General features: G+C 49.8%; 1 protein-coding gene across 1 annotated transcript in view; it reads left to right on the forward strand.

The window, feature by feature from the left end:
• The window catches only part of ANTXR1 (ANTXR cell adhesion molecule 1), a 73,697-nt gene that overhangs the window by 48,697 nt on the left and 2,243 nt on the right, over window positions 1-22,757 (forward strand). Inside the window, exons 15-17 of the mRNA XM_057402538.1 lie at window positions 6,430-6,525; window positions 6,857-7,024; window positions 11,521-11,601. Coding sequence (XP_057258521.1) covers window positions 6,430-6,525; window positions 6,857-7,024; window positions 11,521-11,601 — 345 coding nt within the window. The remainder of the gene's footprint in view (window positions 1-6,429; window positions 6,526-6,856; window positions 7,025-11,520; window positions 11,602-22,757) is intronic.

Here is a 22,757-nt window from a genome sequence, read left to right on the forward strand (position 1 = left end):
CTTTGCTAGCTTTTGTGCTCTGAATGGAGAGGAAAACACGACCCCAGAGCTGCACATGCTCCGCTGTGCATCACACACGCCTCCAAGCCAAGGGATCCAAGTGCTGAAGCTAATTAAAATGCATCCCTTTGGAATGCTGGCCAAGGGCTGCAAGGGGAAATTACAGCTCTGTGCTAAGAGGGCAGGAGCGTTTCAAGTAGAAGGAAGCCTTTTATCAGAGCAGTAAGTGCTGCACAAGCAAACCAGTTGCAGCACACCGGTTATGTTTGCCTCTGGTTACGTTGAATTAAGCTGGTGTGAAGGTATTTCTGGGCATGGTCTATGTGTGCAGCTCCCCAAATGCCTTAGTCAAAAGTCATCTGCTTCACAGCTTTCCTTTAGCTATGGGTTTCATAGGATCATAGAATGGTTTGGGTTGGAAAGGACCTTAAGATCATCCAGTTCCAACACCCCTGCCATGGGCAGGGACACCTCACACTAAACCATCTCACCCAAGGCTCTGTCCAACCTGGCCTTGAACACTGCCAGGGGTGGAGCATTCACAACCTCCCTGTGCAACCCATTCCAGTGCCTCAGCACCCTTACAGTAAAGAACTTCTTCCTTATATCCAATCTAAACTTCCCCTGTTTCAGTTTGAACCCATTACCCCTTGTCCTATCACCGCGGTCCCTAACGAAGAGTCCCTCCCCAGCATCCCTATAGGCCCCTAATGGATTTGCCATCGGCTTTTCATCTGGGACTCACCTGATCTTGTGGGAACATGGGGCAAATCCTCCTTGTTTCAAAGCAGAACGCAGTTCTGTTTGCTCACTGCCTCGCTCCCCATAGGTGGTGGCCTAACTGCAGAGCAGGCTTTGGTTGTACCCAGAATCAGGCCCTGCACAGTGCCTGAAGAATGGCATTAACTCATAACCATTCTCCACCTGCTTCCTTGTTCATACAAGGGGAGTTCTATTTTAGCTTATTCTTACTGTTTTAGGACCCTGGAATGGGGAGCTTTGGTTATAACAACGTCACCAACACTGGAGGGACTGGTCTGATGGCAGGATTCCACATGTGCTTTCTACCGGAGCACATCCCCTCAGCTCAATCCAATCATAGCATCACAGCATGATTTGGGTTGGAAAGGGCCATAAGATCACCCAGGAGCTCCTGCCCATGTCAGGGGGATTGGAAGCAGATGATCTTAAGGTCCTTTCCAACCCCAACTGCCTGATCTCCAGCATAAGGAGTGCTAATCCCTTCAGCAGCAGCATGACACCTGCACTAAGATCATTTGTCTTTCACATCTCCCCAAAATCTTGGCAAAGAAAGAAAGAGAAGAGGAATTCTTGCCTCAGCAGGGCTGGGAGCTGAGGCCCATATGTCCTTGCACTGCAAGGAGAATGCATTATAGTGGAACAATGCAAGGAAAGGAGCGTTGCTGTCAAAGCTGCCAGAGGTCTTATGGAGCTTTAAAGGTCTTTTGAGACCTCCTGGAGTCACGTTCACTGTTGGTGAAGGAAACCATTATTGGATAGAGACTTCCAATGGGTTCATTCAGGAATTGTGACTGTTGTGAACTCACCTCCCCAGCGCAGGATGCTGGGGAGGGAAGCCCAGATGGTTTCACTTACAGCCAGGAAGGACTGAGTTAATGCCAATGGGAAGAGGTGGATGCTTGCAGGAGCCTGTGAGCACCTTTGTGGCCTGAGGTTAGTCATTGCTGGTGGATCAAACCCACATTCCTTTACCTCCAGTGAATAGGAAGGCTTCTGCTAGCTGCATTGGAGGAAGACACGGTTGCTTATTCCTGTGTCCCTTCACTTTCAAAACTGGGCTTATTGGAGCAAGTCCTCCTCAACTCCAACCAGTTTCCAACCAGAAGCTTGCCATGAAGCTGAAGCTGGTTCTCACTATAGCAAACCATCTTCTGCATGAGAAACCCCATCCTGCAGTGCTCTGCAGCATCTGGCACCTTCCTGGGCACTAGTAGTGACCCATGCCAGAGTCTGCTGCTAGTCAGAACAGACTCTACCTACAGTCAGAGGGCAAAGCCAGGCAGGAGATCTAGGAAGTGACCAGAGCCTCATCACTCAGACCTGTTTTTTCCCTGCTGCTCTGTCACCCAAGCAACGGAGTCACCCTTAACATGGCCCCAGAGCCAAGCCACCAACCAGCCTGAAACTGGGTAATTCCTCTGTCTGTTGTCGTCTTGCCCACATGCACCGAAGCAAACACGCACAAAGTCCTGGGGGGAAAGGAGTGTTCAGCAGCACAGACGTGAGATGCTGGAGGTGGTTATCACTGTCATGGGAGGCAGCATGAACAGGAAGAAGTGAACTCACTGCAGAGCAGCTGTTGTTAAGTCAGTACATGAAACCACCCGTCATAGAACCACAGCTTGGTTTGGGTTGGGAGGTTAATCTCCCCTCAGGCAGGTTAAAGCCATTCCCCTTGGCCTGCCCCTACAGGCCCTTGCCCAAAGCCCCTCTTCAGGTTTCCTGCAGCCTCTTTAGGCACTGGAGCTGCTCTAAGGTCTCCCCTTAAGGAGCCTCCTCTTCTGTGAGGACATCCCACACGTTCAGCTTGAATCACTTTGATCTCTGTGAACTCACCTCTGAACATTCATGAGGCCAGAGAATGGCTAAAAGGGGGTTATCTGCTCCTCTTGCTGCTTGCACCCCCACTTCTTAGTGTTTATGGATCTTTTCCCAACTGCTTTTCTCTCCCTTCCTAAAAAGCCTTGCTGGGGAGACAGCAAAACAAGCTCCAGAGAAAGGATCTGGAATGTTTTGTAGACACAGGAAATTCATTCTGTTATTCCTGAAGCAAAGCCAGGTCACAGTGGTGTGCCAGCTCCTTCCCTCCCCTCTGCTCCCCTTTCACAGGGAGTTGGGGAAGTATGGGAGGAGGAGAAATGAACCTTTCAAGGCATTTAGAATAGCATCATTGGGGATGCTATTGGCAACAGATGAGGTGTAGGTGTGACACCATGAAGGAGTGGAGTTTCATAGCTAGATTCACATGCAATACCTAGGCAGGCCCAAGCAAACTGCCAGTGTTTGGCTGTGGAAGCTGGGTTTGATCACATTGGAGATGCAGTGGGAGCACCTGGGTTAATTCCTTTGTCATTATGAGACCTTACTTCATCTTCGGGTAGCTCAGCATCTGAGCAATGGATGGGTGATAGCTCAACCTCCTTTCTTCTTCATCAGAGCATCTTCAGCCTGCTCCTTAGTAAAGCACCAGCAGAACATCCTCCCTCGGATGCTCGTGTGACCTGGCACTGCTTTCTGCTGGTAGTTTGCAGGCTTGGACCAGGGAGAGGCAGGGATACGAGGAACCCAAGGCGATGAACGGATGCAGTTGGGATTCAGATGCCTGGCACAGAGCAACAAGGAAAACCTTCCACCGCAGAGAGGAAGCTCTGGAGAGCCAAGCAAGGTGTCTTTAAAGGGTACCAGCACCTTGGCATCGGGGATGAGATTTAGACCAGATGATGGGATTTAGAACTGAGCCTGGTGTTTGGAGAACAAGGAGGCAGAGATGAGCCAGAAGCCTCGAGAGCAGCGCATTCACCTCCCTCTTTCCTCCGCTGTAGTTAGATGGTAATGTCTCTTCCCCAAAGGAATGACTGTCTTGTCGTGTCCGAGCTCTTTGTAAGTGCTAAACCCTGACAGCATCCAGGCAACTGCAAAAGCAATTAGAAGGGTGGGGAGAGGGGGAAGTATTCCAAGCTTTTTATTTTCATATCTGGCCAGATTCAGTTTGAGTCTCACCCCGAGTGGTTCAGATCTCCCCAGTGGAGCCTGAATTATCCCTGTGTTACCCACAGATGAGGTTCTCTCAGGTCAGGGTCAAAGTATAGAGCATGGAGATAAACAGAGACCTTTGTTTTCTGAACCCAGCAGCTCTGGAGCTGCAGCTCTTGACTGGGAACTGCGGCTCTGTCCTGCTTCTTCTGCTTCTTTAAGAGAAACTCTAGCTCCATCTAAAGCAGATTTTAGGGGTGGAAAGATGCCAAGTTCTGCACAGTCACTTTCCAGCATCCTTAAATGCACTTGAATTTTCCGGGGCTGGCTTTTATACTACTGCTGCTGGGTCAGAGCTGAGGATCCTTTTGCAGTTCTCCCTCAGGCAAAAAACCCATTGTAGTGAAATGTAGCAAAATACGGGCAAAACCGAGCCAGGACGTGAGAATTCAGCCCTGGTTCATTGGCTCAGCCCTTGGGAATGGGGCAGAGAAGCTGTGGCTGCCCCATCCCTGGCAGTGCTCAAGGCCAGGTTGGACACAGGGGCTTGGAGCAAGCTGCTCTAGTGGAAGGTGTCCCTGCCCGTGGCAGGGGTTGGAGCTGGGTGAGCTTTAAGGTCCCCTCAACACAAACCAGGCTGGGATGCTGTGATTCCTTCACATTTTCCTGCTGCCTCTCTACTCCCTGACCCCCGCGTTCCCAATGTCTTCCCTTCCGATGCCCACGTGCGCTGCGAGCGCGTTTGCCAAGCGCGTAGGACATCACTGGTGGGGTTTTCTTCCTTTTTGCTGGTGTTGCAAAACCTCCCGTTGCCTTCAGAGCACGTAAACAGCCTCCTCCTGAAGGCAGCTTGTGACTCCTTTGTTTTCCATGTGTCCAGGGCTGCCTTTCTGTGCGTGTGCTCTTTCGGTTGTTGTTCTGGCAGGAGGCTCCTATCTCCCATTCAAGTGACTCGCACGGGGCTTTTAAGGGCTTGTGGGGAAGATTTCCTAAACCTTGGTATTTCCTGTTGTGAGAAGTCCGGTCTGTGCTGAGCTGCACAGAGAGGAAGGGAATCGCTGAAGGAAAATATGTGCATGGCTTCGATTCCTGCTTCTTAAAGAAGTCCTCATGGAAAACTTCATGCAGAGATATCAAGTTCTTGGGTTGCAGCAAAGGAGCCTCAGCAGCTCTAAGCAGAGGGAGAGAAAGGGCTCAGCTGGGAGGGAGAAGAACCTGGGTGTTTATGGCCCAATTGTTCACCCTTCCTTTCGAGCAGGACGCGTTTTGCACTCACTTGATGCGTATTCTGCAGAAACAGAAATGCTTTTGTTTGATGTGAGTTTGTCTTGGGTCTTCCCCCCCACACCTTTTCCAGTTTTCCTTCCATTCCCAAGTATTTTTGGCTTTTTGGATTTTGGAGGTTTGCCAAATCCCGGTGAAAAATTGAAGAAAGTGGGGGGAAAAAAGAAAGGAGCATTTTTCATTTCTCTCCCCGTTTTCACAGGAAATACTTCACGTTTCTGATGAACTCTGCGTTTCTGCTTTGCCAGCTCATGGCCTCAACTGCAGGAATTAAAGGCAAAGGCACTGCTATAGGTCAGGGAATGTATGGAGCTGTTCTATAGTGCAACAAAGAGTGTAGAATATATAGAATCCTACATAGAATATATATAGAGTAGAATACATAGAATCCATCACCAGGACTTTAGATAGGCTCCTTAAGGAGATATTCTTGATCTCTTCGTTTGGCTGCGTGTGAATGTCATCGTGAAGGTCCTGAGCACGTTGAACTCTGTGCATGGTGATCGGTTTCTGCCTGCACTATGCAGGGGTAAACCACATCCAAACCTGTACACCACGTACATCACGTTCACGCTTGGCTTTCTGCTGCCATAAGCCATGACCCTCCCTGGAGCCCCATGGACTTCCATGGGCAGCCTCTTTAGCAGAGCTCATTCTTCTAAGAGCTCTTTCCATCCTTATAACTCTTCCATGAGACTTTTCCATCCTATTACCCTTGTCCATCTCATCTCAAAACGTTTCATCTCCCCGTTGGACATCCGCATTGGGGTTGTTTCCAAGTGTCCTCCTAATTTGCCTTCACTCAGGAGGAAATTTGCCTTGATTCCTTGTTTTTCCCCTTCCTTCTGTCAAATCTGAATGACCATAGGATGGTTTCACTGGAGGTTCCTCCCCATGGGGAACCTTGGTGCAGGGCAGAAGCTCATCTCTCCCCAGCCACAGGCACAAGCAAAGGAATGGCAAGGAGGAGGCAAGCCCCTGCTATCACCACTCATGGCTTGCACATCACCCAGCGTGCACCCCAAAGACCCCAGCTCTTGAGCTGTGCTGAGTAAGGGTTTGGTGCCTGCTTCAATGGGTTTGCAGCTCAGAGACAATTTACTCCCCTGGATTAAAGGATGATGAAAGACAGAGTCTCCTTAAGAAACACAAAACAAAGAGGGGGGTGTGTGAGTGCAAGGATCACGCTGGGGCTGGAGCTGGGCTGGACCTTTCAAGTGGTGGATGTTTATGTCATGAAGCATTTTCTCTTCATGAGTGTACATCCTCCAGAGAATCACCAGTGGAGACCAGAACCTTGCCTGGCCTGGTTCTAGCAGGCTCAGAGGACCACATAGCCTCTGGCTGTTTATTCCTTTCCATCTCTAGTCATGCTTCCCAACAGTGTAATCCCTTCCTTCTGTTTTGTAGGAGGAAGATGATGATGGCCTTCCGAAAAAGAAATGGCCAACAGTAGATGCCTCTTACTATGGTGGACGTGGAGTTGGTGGCATCAAACGAATGGAGGTAATTAGATACCAGTTTGTGTATCCAGAGACCTTACTGGTGTGCTATCCCCTGCAATTACCCAGCAAGAAACTCAGGAGACAGACAGGCACAAGCCCCTTTAAGCTTTTCTTTGCACATCTGAGCCCAGGTTATTTTTCATAGAGGGATATTTGGGAGCCAAACGTAGAATCCTCAAGTTTGGGACCGTCTTCTTTCCTTTAGTACAGTAGGATTCTGGCTAGAAACAAGCCTCATAGCATCGCTCTTCGCCTCCCATTTGGACACTGGGAAAGTATGGCCAAGGGATGCAGCAGCCACTCTTGTAACGTGCCCTGCTGCATCTTCTCAGGTGCGCTGGGGAGAAAAGGGCTCCACGGAAGAAGGTGCCAAGTTAGAGAAAGCCAAGAATGCCAGGGTGAAGATGCCAGAGCAGGAATACGAGTTCCCTGAACCCAGGAACCTGGCGAACAACATGCGCAGGCCTTCCTCTCCTCGGAAGTGGTACTCCCCCATCAAGGTAAGCAAAGCCTTGTGCAGCACGGGGTGTTTCTATGCAGTCTTAAGTGGTTTAAGGCTAAGATATAGAACTGACCACAAACCTGTGATCTCGAGATGCTGATGTGCATGAGGGAGTCCCTCTGGACATGTGCCTAGGGAGGGACTATAGGAAGGAGCTACATGGGGCAATGGGTATTTCTTACCAGGTTGGTGAGGTTTGGGGGTTGCGTTGCTTGCTTGGAGCAGAACAGGATCCTGAGCACTTCTGGTGGTGCAGCTAAGTTCAATGAAGTTCTTACATATCGACTGCACCTCCCTTTAGTCCACACTGCATATACCTTGAGATGGAGGGAATAAAGAGCATCCCTGGCAGTGTTCAAGGCCAGGTTGGACACAGGGGCTTGGAGCACCCTGCTCTAGTGGAAGGTGTCCCTGGTTGGAACTGGGAGAGCTTTAAGCTCCCTTCCAACCCAACCCAACCCATTCTGTGATAATATGAATTCATATCCAAGTGCAAACTTCACACCACTGGAGCTTGGATCTCATTTCGAAGTGGAGATGCTGGTTAATGCCTTAGAAACCTTTAACAGGCAATTTATCTGCAAGTAGTCTGCAAAGAGGGTGTAGCATATGGAGTAAAGCTTTTGGTGTGCAGAGCTCACCTTAAACTTTATGCTGGGGCACGAGAAAGTGCCTCACTGCTGGAAAAGAGAGGGTTTATTCTCCTGTGTTCTTCCTCCCCAGCAGCATCTCTAGTCAGGCACACTCTGATAGCCAGGTTATTGCAGTGCGGATAGGCTACCTCGCAGTACACCCAGGTTTCCCTGTGTTGTAGCTGGTTACTGATCAGCTCCAAGCAGTGCCCATAGGGATTCCTAAGTCAGTCACATGTTTTGGCTCGCCTCAGTCATTGATCTTGCAGCTGGGTCAAATCCAGCAACGGGAATGGCAAGGATGCACAGGGGAGGAAGAGTGGTTTCCGGAGGATACGGAAATGTGAGCTTCTGAGAACCTGGTCCAGTGCCTTCTCTCTTTTCCCCCTTAAAGATTATCATCTACTAAACAGAGCTGACCAAGGAGTCATCTCAGTGGTGTCATAATGACTTCAACATGTGCTCATGGAGGTCTTTCATTCCCACATTGGGCCAGGTTCGAGAGTCAGTGTTTGCAGCTTGGAGTGGGAGCGCGCTAAGCACCATCCCGTATAGCTGCTCCCTTGTTCCTAAAGGCATCTCTTCCCCTTTTTGCAGCGGTGTGAAGCATTTGTAACGCACACTTTGTCCCACCTGGGGGATTTTTCACTCCCACTCTGTGCTCATGGAAATGACCTCATGGAGCTGAGAGACACAGCTCAGCGCCTGTTGCACGCCGCAGTCAGAAGGGCTCACAGCACACAGAGCTATACCTCAGTCCACCAAGGAGCTGCCAGAAACACTGATTTGAGCCCTGCAATCCACACGGGTACAACTACCTGAGATCATCAGCTCAGAGCTGGCTCCTTTCCCATAGAAGATAGTGCTGAGTTCCTCCCCTCTTCCTGCACCGGTTCATGCTGTTGGATTGCAGCCTCAGGAGAGCTCATTTGCAGAGGTTATTCTGCTCTGAACAGTTCATGGCAGATCTGTCTCCCAGCTGGAAGTTCCCTCGTGTCCAAGAGAGGCTTGGGGAAAAGATTCAATGCATGTAGGGTTCAAGTTCAGTTCTGCCTCTGCTAGGAACGGCTTTGGCTTTGTAACACCAAGAATTCACTCATAAGGAAGCTTACAAATATCAGGAGTATCTCATGGGTGATATTCCCAATTCCTTTAGTAATATCTCCTATCCACCATTCAGATTGCATGCAGTTCCAGTCCAAGAGCCCTTATCCAAATGCTCCCGTAACCCTGCAGTGTTCCACATCCAGGCAGGATTTAACAGCCTGTGGACAAGAATGTACCTAATTATTAATTGCCACCACAACCCCCATTGAACTGCACCCAAAAGGCAGGGGATGCAGATGGGATAAAGCAGCCAGCGCTTTCCCCGTGAGCACTCATCAGATCCGGAGGGGATCATTCCTAGGAAGCAGGGGTCCTGCAGGTCCTCTCAGCAGGGAGGCAGCAAAGGCCATCAGCACTCGTGGCAGGAGCTCTTGCCCTGAAGATGTGAGCACGTGGAGAGGTACCTGCACTGTGTTATATGGGGAAGCTCAGCAGTCATCAGGCAGAGGGAGGTGGGGGGGCCTTTGGGACTGCAGTCCCAGCCAAGGCAGGACCGTGAGCTTGAATCCATCCTGTATCTATGGCTTATAGATATATAGATGTATAGATATATACCTATCTATCAGAGGCTCCCACCACTCCTAGGGGGGAGCATTTCACAGACTACCTGATCTCACCCATAGGAAATGCCTCCTGAGAGCTTCGATTTGCCCTCATCCCCGTGCTCCAAGTGCACTGCTAGGAGCAGATGTTGACTTTCCACCCTCTCCGCTGAACTGGTTGGAAGACCTCTTTGGAAGGGAGATAAACACACATGTAACAGGTTACTTAAATGAGAGGAGGAAGGCAGACAATTAGATCTCGGGAGCAGGGAACCGGCGTAGCTTGGATCTGACAAAGAGCCAGGAAATTCACATTCTGGGGCCACTTGCAGGCCTCCTTTTCCCCATGCAGCACGAGTGCCAGCCTTTACTTAGAGCATTCTGCCTTTTGCCAGGTTATCTGATGGAGTTTTACTTCCCTCTCTTTGTTACTCTTCCCAGAGTAACGCCTATAATGTAAGTAGAGAGCTGAGAGTGGGGAGAAGGCTGTTTGAAATGCTCCACAGATTTATTTGCTCCCAAGCGTGGCTGCTGACACCGAACAGATTGTGGTTGTTGTTACTGGTATGATTCTGATTTGCTGCTGTTACTTCTTAGCACGGTGCCAACGGATGATCCTGCTTTAAAAATACTATTGCAACAGACTGTAAAGTCAGCGCAAACAATCCAAGTCCTAAGGAGCTTGCCAAATCCTCCCTTCATCCTACAGAGGAAGGGGCAGCACAAAACATAGGTGCAAATGATGTCTAAAAACCAACGCAGAAAGGACCACAAGCTGCTCATCCCCTAAAGCTCACATGCAGGACCTGCCTCCAGGCTGAGGTTGAAGCAGCAGTTGGTGCTCTCAGAAAGAAACCTCAGGTGAATCCTCAAGCATTTACAAAGCCTTGTGTCCCTGGCCCATTTGCTAACCTTCTCCCTCCTGTCTCTCTTTACAAAGCTGCCATGCACAGCTTCCTACCTAGAAGAGGCCCAAGGGCAGCCCCTGCTTCAGGAAGAGGATGCATTCATCATGATAAAGCAATGGCTGAAGCTGTGCCCTCCTCCATTTGTCCTCTGCCCCGATTGTTCCTTCTTTCTGGACTTCATTCCCAGTAGGACTCAAAGCTTTCTTTGCTTCCAGACCTTTTTTTCCCCCCAAGGGACCAATTGCAAAGGAGCTCCTAAACAGAGACATCAGAGCATAGAGGTGTTCGTATTCCCAAGTGAATGCATTGCCATTCACATTGCTTCAGCCAACATCATCCTTTCCATGATGCACTCTCCCTTTCCTCCACCAAGATGTCCCAGACAGAGCCTGAAGCTCCATTCAGACTCCCAAAGATGGAGCTTTTCCCAAGAAATCTTGGTAGGCTCTTGGAAACTAGGATTGGAGAGTAAAAAAAGGGCTTTTTTGTTCCATGGAAAGTTGTTTTTTTCCCTTTGGTTTCCTAAAGGAGAAATGGCAGCAAAAGGTATTTAGTTCTTAAGTTGTCAGAGGTGACAGGAGATCAAGAGCTTGAACCAGCTCTCATGTAAGGAGAAAGATGGATTGGGATGGACAGGGGTGGCTTCCCTCAGGTCTGAGGGGTTGTGCTGTCCAAGAAGAGGCTGACAGAGGAGTTGCTTGCTTCTTCCTTTGAGGATTACACTTTCCTGGCTCTCACCTTGGAAGTCTTTCCCCCAGCATCCTATGGAAATACCTCTATGCAGTCATTCTGCGTGTGTGTCTCCACCCGTGTATCCCTCCAAATCCCAAACAAGCTTTGAACCATTGGCTCAACGCACTGGTTGAGGAATACAGGTCTCAAAGAGGATTACACTCCCAATGGCTTCTTGAAAAGGGAAAAGAAAGACTCTGTCCCCATGACAGGAAGAGTGCACAGTGAATGCATTGAGTCTTTAGATACCGGAGAACCAGGGTCACAGAAGGATTTTACCAATCTACATCACCCCTCTGCCAGTTTCAAGCCATTCCCCTATTACCTTTGGGGGGTTTCAGAATACATAAAGACCCACGGATGCTGTTGGCTCTCAGCCATTCCTGCTTAGTGCTCCCTTAAAGCCTCTTCCTTTTCACCTGCAGCATTCACAGGTTCCTGTGAGGGAAAGCATCGACTCCAGCAGCTTGTACGAGCCCAGGCAATGGCTGAGTATCAAACACGTAGGTCTGAGCTGCGTACCTCGCACTTGTCCTTGCTCCCAAGATAACACCGTGTTCCTTTGGATTGCAGGGGAAGCTGGATGCTCTCTGGGTCCTGCTGCGGAAGGGTTACGACCGTGTGTCTGTGATGCGCCCACAGCCAGGAGACAAGGTACCGTGCCTTAGATAACACAGACTTGGATGAGTCTTGCTTGGATAACATAGCTGCAGCCAAGTAAGACATCCTTCTAAGGAACAGTAGGCAATATTCCTGCATATTTTCATTGATTAAACTCATATCCTGGAATAAAACTCTCAATGTACGTGAATGCTACATAAATTCAAACTTTCTGGGCACTTGCACAAGGCAAAGTTTGCAGAGCGGGGTTTGCTGTGTGAGAGGGAGGAAGTATTCCCATCTGTTGCTAGTAAAAACTGGCTTCATGCAAACTTCCATCCATTCATGTACGCTGATTGTGGGTGGAAACAGAAGCCATTGAAGAGAACAGGCTAATGCCACCTTACAGGAATGATGCTGTCTGTGGCAGCAGGACACTAAAGGGCTGCAGCTCATCTCCAAGGTAGCAATCTCCTCTTCAGAGGTATTAAACATCAGGGTGCTTCCTGATCAATACCAGGACAGTTCCTGCCGTCTCTGAGCACTGAAGTGACCAACACACACCCAGGGGTTGTGTGTTCAAGGCACACAATGGGGGTGAATTGAAATCCCTCTGGCAGCCGTAAGACATCCCCTAACTCCCTGCAATTCAGATGCCTACACCCCCGTATCCCAGAGCTGTTCCCAATCCCCAGTTTTTGATATCTTTAAGGATGGAGATTCAGAGGTTTAATTATTTATTTCTTTATTATTTATTTCTTTATTATTTAGTTATCTATTATTTAGTTCTTTATTATTTAGTTATTTATTATTTAATATTACTATTCCTTCAGAGGGGAGACTTGCTAAAATGTCTTTGCTGAGTGTGATGGTGATGTCTGGGAGAGAAGCTCTCATAGCACACACTGCCACTGCTTGATGATTCCCCCCAGGAATCTGGGACTGAAGAATGCCTGTGGTGTCAATCACTGTTTTCACTCGACCAGCTGAGATTACTCACATGAAAGATGCCCCTGGGGAAAACCCAGAGCTGCTCAACTGAAGCTGACTGAGTGAAGAGCAATTTCACAGTGCTCAAGGCCAGGTTGGACACAGGGGCTTGGAGCAAGCTGCTCCAGTGGAAGTTGTCCCTACCCATGGCAGGGGTTGGAACTGGATGAGCTTTAAGGTCCCTTCCAACCCAAAGCATTCCAGGCTTCTATGATTAGTGCCACAGACAGCAGGCTCCATCCCTTTCTGGTGCTGTACCTCTCAGACATGTGGTTCTGTGTCCTGCAGCATAAGCAATAGCAGCATTAGCCCCTCCAGGTGTTACATGATCCAGCCCCAGACTAAACCAATCTCTTTATGACTCTGTTGTGCTATAAAGGATCTCTGCAAGCATCGTTCTGTGTGAAAGAGAAGCTGGCTGCACGTGCACCCAGGTTTATAGCTGCTAAAATCCCTCTTGCTGTCCCATAACCCACTGCAGATGCTGGGGCACCCTCCTGTGTAGATGGGAAGCGCTGCTCACACTTGCTGCTCTTACAACACGGGTTTGCCTTCGTGTCAACCAAACTCTGAGCCTGTTTGGCTTTGGCTAAGCACGGGTGACCCTCTTGCTGCTTTAAATCACTGCCAGGTTCGATGCGAGCCATTCATGTTCATTCCTTCCCAGCAGTGGCAGTGCTGGTAAGGTGATGTCACCCCGACAGCAGAGGCAAACCCAACATGAGTAAAGCATGGACAAGGCTTCCATTAGCTTACACAGCTGAAGGGGCAGGATTAGGCAGGGCTTTCAATTCCCTTGCTCAGCAAAATGAGGGGGGTTTGTTCCCCTCCTTCAGACCTAAAGAAGAACCTGGCTTTCAAGCACTGGGTTCAGCTTTGCTCTTTCTGAGCCATCTCCCATCTTGCTGCAGATGTTCCCCATGATTTGGGTGCTAGATTTACGCCTGTCCAACCTCACTGTCCCCTTTGCAGACACCAAGTGATTGTGCTGGAGCTGGGCTGCAGCTGGGCCTTGGGAGCCAAAGCAGTCAAAAAGAGAAGCAGAAAGTTGCCCCTCACTAAATACAGAGAGCCCCCAAGCCCTGTTTGATCCCTGAACCCTGCCACGCTCCCTCCATCCATCTCTGTGCCACTGCTCCTCAAAGAGGATTGTAAATGGATGCCCAAACCTTAGGCTCCAAAGGAAGGCTGCCTGATTCAGGCTCCTTCCAGGCTGGTGGCCTCTCCCCAGATCAGCAAACATCAAATATTAGCTGGTAAAACACATTAGTGCTTTGGTGGGAGTGGAAATCCAGTGGGGAGGTCGGTGCTGAATGATGGGGGTGGCAGCATGGACACATCTGGCATGCAGAATGAGGCCGTTTGGCCTGGATTTAGTTATTCCTGCTGGAGGAGATGCTAAAGGACAGCAGTGCAGAGGACATTCACACCCAGGCAGCCCTGCACATTCACACACAGCCACTGAGACGCTCCCCAGCCCATGTGCTCCTGGTGTAGGGTTTGCCAGCAGGATAGAGCTGTAACAGTTGTTTTGGCAGTGGTGAGCTCAGCTCTAAATTCCTGTGGCTTCTCCATGTGATTCCTAATAGCTCCTTTGGACCAGGGACACAGCAAGGACAGGCTTGATCCTCACCAGGCTGCAAAACCTTCAGTGGCGATGCTGCAGGCTTTCATAGCTGTCCATTGGCAAGTCTGGATTTGATCCTGTTCTATTGGGAAGCGAAGGTAAAGGGGTGCTCTGCCCAGCTTGGCAGCAAAGGGGCCCATCAGAGCAGGTATGGACAACCCCAAGCCTTTAAAGTGGAGGCCCAGATGGTCAAGACCACGCTCTCATGCCCGCACTGCCAGCGACACACAGGCTGGAGCAGCCCTTCCAGCATGGATGTGCCCTGGGAATGAGAGAAGCAGGGACCAGCAAAGCATCTTAGAGGAACCAGCAGGCTCAAATGGAGCCAGCTGCTTAAGAACCCACCACATGGTGCATTGTGAGGCTGGGTAAAGAGTCAGACCCTGGGATTTATACACAGGGGGCTTTGACCATAAGATATGCCTGCAAGCTACAAAAGGAGCTGTTTCAGAAGCAATTTGTACCCCTTCCCTTCTCTTTCCTGAAGAAAAGAAGGCAGCACTTTTCAGACTCCATGGTGTCGAACGGGCACCTTAATTCACTCACTGGTCAACATACCAGATGAACAATCACTGAAAGGCATCTCTGTTTGCTTTGGAGCCTGCAGAGGACTTGGACGTAGTCCCAGGGTTACATCATTTTCATATAGAAGCAATCCCTTGCTATAATCAGTTACTTTATCCCTTGCCAGCACATGAGCTGAGCTGTTCAGAAAGATCCCTTGGAACACGGATCCAGCTTCAAACACTGGCTCGACTAATGAATGCTGTTTGTCTGCTGGAGCCCACGCAGCCTCCCAGGTACCATCCACACTGTCAAGAAGGATGTCCTGAAGTCCCCTTTAGTCTCTAACAGGACACTGGTTCAAGGGCAATGACTGATGTTTGCAATCTATATACATTGCAGTGGATAATGTGGGTATTGAAGCTGCGTGACCCCAAAGAATCTCTTTGCCTCTTGTCTGTTCTTGCCCTGAAACCTTGAATCAAGGTTGAGATGCCTTGAAAGAGAGCTGCAAAGGGTACAGATATAGAAATACATGTAAAGAAGCACAATATAGAGCTGTTGGAGTGAGGCCATGGAGATGCTGCGAGGGCTGGAGCAGCTCTGCTCTGGAGCCAGGCTGAGAGAGCTGGGCTGGGGCAGCCTGGACAAGAGAAGGCTCCTGAAGGGGAGACCTGAGAGCAGCTCCAGTGCCTGAAGGGGCTCAAGGAAACCTTGGTCTGCTTTGTTGAAGGCTTTTAAAGATGCCTCTTTTCTCCCGAAGCAGAAGGAAAGGAGAGGGATGCTCAGGACGAGAGAGGCTGAGATGCACTAAAAGGCTGTGGAAACTCTTTTTTCTTTGGAGTCAAACCTGGCAGTGGCCTGAGGTTACCAACAGGCACAGATGGTTCCAATAAGGGGAGGAAGTCAGAGTCACATGGGATTCCTGTGGTCTCCTCGCATTCCCAGGAGCCTAGGTTTGCATTCTTGTCAGCGTTAATGGGGTTATTTTTACATCTGAACCATCATCACGTTGGGGTGATGTAAAAATATATCTCTTTTTTCGATCACCTTATCGCTATGAGAATGGACCAAGGCAATAACTAAGCCCAGGAGCCAAATAATCACATTGTCTTCAAAGCTGAAGCTGCATTTCCTTGGAAAACATTGTTGTGTCAGGAATTGATGAGATTATCCAAATGTGTTCCAGGCTCAGGCTTGGCCAGGAGCTCGCAATCTGGGAGCAAATGATGTTTTCATCGTTATTGCATTGCAGGAATTATGTTTCCATTTTGTGTTTGTCAAGGGAAATACAGGAATAGGTGGTACAAATGTGGAGAAGAAGTAGCGCAAAACCACATGTAGTTACGTGGAAAGAGGTTACCTACCTCAAGTAATGGATCCCAGAATCCCAGACTGGTTTGGGTTGGAAGGGACCTTAAAGCTCATCCAGTTCCAACCTTCACCCAATTCCATCTTCCACTGGAGCAGCTGGTTCCAAGCCCCATCCAACCTGGCCTTGAACACTGCCAGGGATGGGGCAGCCACAGCTTCCTTGTGCAACCCGGGATGAAGATGCAGGGAAAGGAGCTTTCCCCAGACCTTGTTGAGTTTTGCATGTTGCTGGTGCAATGATGTGAGCTCAGCTCTCAGATCTCGGTGATACAGTTCGGGTACAGATTGTGGTCAGCTGTGACAAGAGGATGAGGCTACGAAGTACATGAACGTGTCCCCATTACAGTAATCCCAGTGGTTCTTTCTCACTATGAAAGGAAGAACGCGTGTGTATGTGCATGTGCTGACATAAAAACTTGCTCTGAATATAACCAGAACAGGCAGAGGATGAAATAAGCCAAATTCACAGCCAAAGAGCATGAATCTTCCTGACAGAAAAGTGCTGTTTGTGAACCCAAGCTCCCAAAGCTCCCTCTGCCCCTCAATGCCCTACTCGTGCTCTAATATCCCAGTGCAATGCCCAAACCTCAAATTAACTGGATTTCAGGCTTCACTGGGGATGTTTTGTGCGGCTGAAACCTGAGTTCAGATACACTGATACCTGACGACCCAGAGTTCAGACCACTCTGGGTTATACCAGCCCACCCTAATGACCCCTTTCATGAAGGGCTCGATCCTGCCAAGCAAGGACATGAAAGCATCCCCAAAGCCTTAATTGTTTGTTCATAGCTGGGTACTGAGGAGCAACTTCTGCCACACAGACCTCCAGTGAGGTCACTGAAGTCATGAAATCAGTTGCATTGTGGAGTAGCCAAGATGTAACGGGGCACAGGCTGGGTATTCCTATGGCATTAGTGGGTATTACTGATGAAGCGTGAACAGCACAAAGCTCGGGGGCAAAATCTGCCACCCTGGGAAGTCCCCTGGATCCTCTCTTGTTTGAAATTAGGAGCTTGTTTTATAGATAAGGAAATGCAGCTTTCAAGTGTCTGATTTCGTACCACGCACCACGAATAGAAACCTCCTGAAACATGGCAAGGGGGTTGGAACTGGATGATCTTAAGGTCCTTTCCAACCCAAACCATTCTATGAGTCTATGAAACCAGGAGGTACAACTGCAAATCCCCCTGCCGTAAATACTGGACCACATTCCCTTCTCCCACCTGGGAATAAAACCCTTTATGTTGAATCCCAAGTCACCCCACGCACAACTACACATTGCTACATTGCTCCTTGCTCGATGATTCTTCCTTCTGCAGACTCAAAAGCACACAGGCACTAGTAAGGAGCTGTTGTTTAAGCCATATTTCAGTATAAGCTTGAAGATAAGAGCATCTCTCCTATGAGCAGAGATTGCGGGAGCTGGGCCTGGTTTAGTCTGGAGAAGAGCAGACTGAGAGGGGATCCCATCAGTGCAGATGAAGAGCTCGAAGCTGGATGGGGACAGACCCGGTGGTGCCCAGTGACAGGACGAGGAGCAATGGCCATAAACTAAAACACAACAAGTGTCACCTCAACACGAGCAAGAACTTCTTTACATTGAGGGTGTCAGAGCCCTGGCACAGGCTGCCCAAGGGTTGTGGAGTCTCCCTCTCTGGAGCCATCCCAAACCCACCATGGACACGTTCCTGTGTGCCCTGCTCTGGCAGGGGTTGCACTGGACCATCTCCAGAGGGACCTTCTAACACGAATGGTTCTGGGGTTCCTGGTGATGGGCTGCAGTGCTTGAGACCCAAATCGCAACCTTTCCACACACCCCAGTGCAGCGTGGTTTTCCATTAATAACCATGGAAAAGTTCACCTAAACATTAGCTGGTTTTCCTGGAACTAACAGCTCCAAAGCCAAAAGCCCAGTGATCCCCTCCTCGGCCTGCAGGATTACTGCAGCTGGCTCCTGCACTGCTGGAGCTCTGCTTGGGAAGCAGGGAGCAGAGAGCTCATCGGGGAGCATCCCACTCCTATCTCTACCCAGGCAACGTTTCCCCTGGCCAGAATGACAAGTTTATGCCTTTAGCATTGAGGGTCAGAGATTTGGCTCAGAAGCCAAGGGAAATCCAGCAAACAGGGATTGCAGGGATGGGAATTGCTGCCCACTAAATAAGACAGAGCTTTGAGCTCCGGCTTGGAGCAAGCTGCTCTAGTGGAAGGTGTCCCTGCCCGTGGCAGGGATTGGAACTGGGTGAGCTTTAAGGTCCCTTCCAACCCATCCCAGGCTAGGATTCCATGATTCTCTGAGCTGTGCCCTATACCATGCCCTGTCTTTGCCCAAACACAAATTGCACCCAGAGCAATCCCCACCGGGATCACTGATGCCTGCAGGCTGCACGATCCCCCCGGCTCTTTCTTGCTCTCCAGAGGGATGTTTTTCCCTGACCTTCATTAATTGTTCCCGTTCTTGCTGCCAAAAGAACCTGTTTCATGTTTTATTCCATGCTTTCTCTTCTCCTCGTGCCCCGTCAGTTTGCTATACAAGCAGCAGAGGAGCGATCCCAGCCCTGCACGAGGCAGTGTCTCTGCCGTGTCCCTCCTCATTTCTCCAAGTCTAGCTCCCTCTTTCCAGAAAGACAATGGGAAAAATGACCAGATCTTCCTGGAAATGACACCCATCCCACAGCGTCCACCAGCCAAAAGCAGCTCCTGCTAAAGCCATCAGCTCTGTTTGCTGGCACACAAATGCCCGCTCCTCACCGAAGGAGCCGCGCTCCCAAACTCCGGCACGAGCCAAAGGTTGAGGCTCTGAAGCTCATTCCCACGCTGAGATTTGGCAAGGTTGAAGCCGATATCATCTTGTTCCATGTGCTGGAGGAGTTGGCTGTATGGGTCAGCGCTGCAGAATGTGGTTAGAGATGACAGCAAGAAGCAGAGGTGGCAGAGCAATGGGCAGGATCTGGGTTGCAGCAGAGCAATGGGCAGGATCTGGGTTGCAGCAGAGCAATGGGCAGGATCTGGGTTGCAGCAGAGCAATGGGCAGGATCTGGGTTGCAGCAGAGCAATGGGCAGGATCTGGGCTATGGCAGGTTTGAAGAGCCAGGCACGGATGAGAAGTTATGAGTAAGCTTATGAGTAAGACCTGAAGGGGAGGTTGAATTGGCAGAACCCTCTTTGTACCGTGGAGCCCTCAGATGCACGGTATCTACATCTATATATGTACATATATAGACATATAACACACATGCATATATATAGAGGTATATGAAAGCTTTAGTCATAAGCCAACATGACTGAGCTGATACTCTAAATAAACTCTTACTTATTCCAGATTCTATGGAGGTTCTGCTAAAGCTGCAGTCCTTCATGGTGTTCAGTTTCCTCTTGGGCTGCCTGACTAGAACAGGACCACATAACTACAAATACAACCCCTTGTTTCGACATCTGAACAGACCAGCCCATAGGAAGGCATCGAAGAACATTAGGATATTGCTTCTTTTTACCTTTCCGGCTTTAGGATGCTTGTCTGCACTGCAGGAAACTGCCTCTGCTATAAGTGGAGCTCAGTGGCCATGTGCAAGACTCCTTGTCACCAAGTTGGTTAACGTGGCTATCACTTACCTGGGGCAAATCCCACCTCCTCACTGGCTTCAGAAGGAAACACCATTTTGTACTGCTCTATTCCTGGGAATTAGAGAGTCAAATCCAGCACTGAGTCCCAACAGAATGCCTGCATCTTGCTCCAGACTTTATCACCCTGCAGCACTTTCCACAAGGTTTTGCCTTCTTTTAAGGTAAAACCATAACAGTCCATAGTTTTCAGGTAACAGACCAGGTTATTAGAGCCAGGTTGGAGTGATGATCTCATTGCTGGACATCTTCCTCATATTTTGGGGATAAAACAGGTCAAGCCTCCAATTTCTTACTTATTAAATGGCCAAGGTGGCAGGAATGCCTTGGGAATGGCTTATGAGCTCTGTGTAATGAGGCACAGATGGGAATGGTTCTGTTGCAGTGATGCTGTGTCAGGCACTGAGGCAGTGTGAATGGCTGTTTGGTGACTCAGGGGTAGGGAGGTAGCTGTATCTCTGGTGATGTGCTCTTTCCACCATGCTCCACGCACACTGAGCTTGCAGAGACCTGGCTGACAAAGCCCAGAAGCCACTCTACAGCTCCCCAGTGCTGTCTCCAGGCACTCCTGTGTGATTTAAAAGCAGCCCAGGCCTTGCAGACAGGGAGATCTCAAGCTCATGGAAGCCACCTGGGATGCGGGGGGGTTACCTTGATGGGATTCAGAGCAGCAGAACCCATTGGGGACCCAACCAGTGCTGATCCCAAACGCTAACGCATTGGTGGGAAGCAGATACTGATGATTCTCACCCTGGTCCTTTCCCAGGAGCACCTTTATCCAGGCACAAAGGGACACATGAAGCACTCAAAGCAAGGACCGCTTTCATGGGAGGGCATCCCCACCACGCTGACTGCCGCAGTGTTTCTCTGTGCCACTCGGCTCTTGCAGGCTGTGCACAGGCACAGGGCCAGGTTACTGCCTCCATCCATGCTCCTCATCATCGTCACCCTCACAGATGTTTGTGGGAGCTTCATCCCTGGACTGGGCTCAACTCGAGCACCCGGGATCCTTGGGAAGGAGGGCTTGGAGCGTTTAGCATTGGTTTCTCTCATCCATGTATGTGCTTTGCTTGCAAAGTAGCTACAGTTTGTAAATCACCTCTTTGCAGACACCAGTGGTAACTGTGAAGGTATTGAGTAGATTTCATGTTTGCCTCTTATTCATTTGGCCAGTCCCTCCCAAAAGCTTTTATTTGAGTCAGAATCAGGTACCAAATCACAGCCTTTTGTCTCTTTCTTTCCATTTTTCTTTCTCTTTCTCTTCATTCCTGGGTTTCTTGTTTCTTTCTCATACCAACAGGGTATCCCAGGATGTTGTTTATGGAAGGTTTGCATTACCCATACATTAAGGACCATATCTTTTCCAGTGCCTCTTTTTAAACCCCAGCACTGCAGAGCAGCTGACCCAGGCAGCAAAGGAAATAGGAGGAGATAGATAGGGAATGGCATGCTCGAGCTGAGCAAAAGGCAACTCCATCCTGGTTTAAGGGGAAGAAGGTTTGAACTCTGAAGCTGGACCCATGTAATGCACAAGGGAATGGGGAAGAGGCATCTGTGCTGTGCTAGCCCTGGGTTAGGTCTGGCTCTCATGTCTGCTCTCCAGTGCTTTCAGTCATCTCGTCTGCATCTAAGCATCTAATCCTGCTCAGATTCCAGGCCAACTCCTTGTTAAACCTTGTCCACAAAGCCCATGTTTAAGCAGTTACCAAGTGGAGACTGAAAAAGAGCTCTAATTCCAAAGCAACCCTATTACTGGAGAAAAGGAGTTACCATCAGCCATGGGTATGAGCAGCCATTCATGAGCAGAGGCTCACCAGGTCGTAGCTGACTGCAGACCGTAGTGTAAACCCCATGCAGCTATACACTGGTAGGAATTGTTAATACCTTGTTTATGGCAATGGCACTGCTTTTAGTCCCCAAGCCCCAGACCCAGTGATTTCAAAGCCTCACTGCATCCTCTTGACTGCTCTAAGGGCGGTGCTCAGTTCCATTTGGATCAGCAGCACCATAACCTCACTCCCAGAGCATCCAGACAGAGCATCCCTCCACACAAAAACAATTGCAACTTCTTGTTCTCTGGCTGGGAGTCCTGGAGTGCTGCTTTCTGTGCGGGTTCAGTTGATTCTCAGCATAAATAAAGGCAACAAACCCCGTGCAAGGCACGATCTGAAACGCCTGAATTTGCATCGCAGGAGACGTGGCACTGGAACAAGGAAAACATTCCTGGGGTAGGGGAGGGGGGCTGAGTGGAATTGGTTCATCTTGGTGCAGACTTCCCCTCGCTCAGCAGGTCTGCCCCACAGGGTTTGCTTAAAACCACAGCCAAGTGCATTAAAATGATGTTAAAGCAGAGACACCGCAAAGAATGAACAGAACCCGGGGCACTGGGAGCTGACACTGATGCGGATGGATGGATGGATGGATGGATGGATGGATGGATGGATGGATGGATGGATGGATGGATGGATGGATGGATGGATGGATGGATGGATGGATGGATGGATGGATGGATGGATGGATGGATGGATGGATGGATGTTCTGAGGGTGCCCAGAGAAGTGGTGAATGCCCCATCCCTGGCAGTGCTCAAGGCCAGGTTGGACACAAGGGCTTGGAGCAAGCTGCTCCAGTGGAAGGGGTCCCTGCCCGTGGCAGGGGTTGGGACTGGATGAGCTTTAAGGTCTCTTCCAACCCAAACCAGTCTGGGATGCTGTGATTTATTTCAGGCCCCCTCAGCCTGTGAGCTGGTGCCCAGCTTTGGGCAGCACCAGGCACTGGGATGCTGCAGAGGGATTTGCCCACCCTGGTGTCTCATTTTGTGTTGGCATTTTGTCCTATGGAAGGGATGGAGACCGTGTCCCCACTGCACCCACGCTACCACACGGTGCACGAGCAGCGCTCAAGCCTCTTCCCCCTTTCCCCTCTAATTGTCCTGCTGTCAGGACAAGCCTTAACTGAGTTAATCCTCAAGGAGGGCATTACAATGGGTGCATTCCTGTCCTTTAGTGAGTCCCTGCTCTGCCCTGCAGTCTGATTCCTTGAGGAGAGCTGGAGTTGAAACCAGAGGCTCTTCCTGCTGACAGGAAGGCGGGGCTGAG

Source organism: Pezoporus wallicus, unplaced genomic scaffold (genome assembly GCF_028554395.1).
Source record: "Pezoporus wallicus isolate ANWC-B61680 ecotype Strahan unplaced genomic scaffold, APGP_CSIRO_Pwel_v1 contig_2348, whole genome shotgun sequence".
Lineage (NCBI taxonomy): Eukaryota > Metazoa > Chordata > Aves > Psittaciformes > Psittacidae > Pezoporus > Pezoporus wallicus.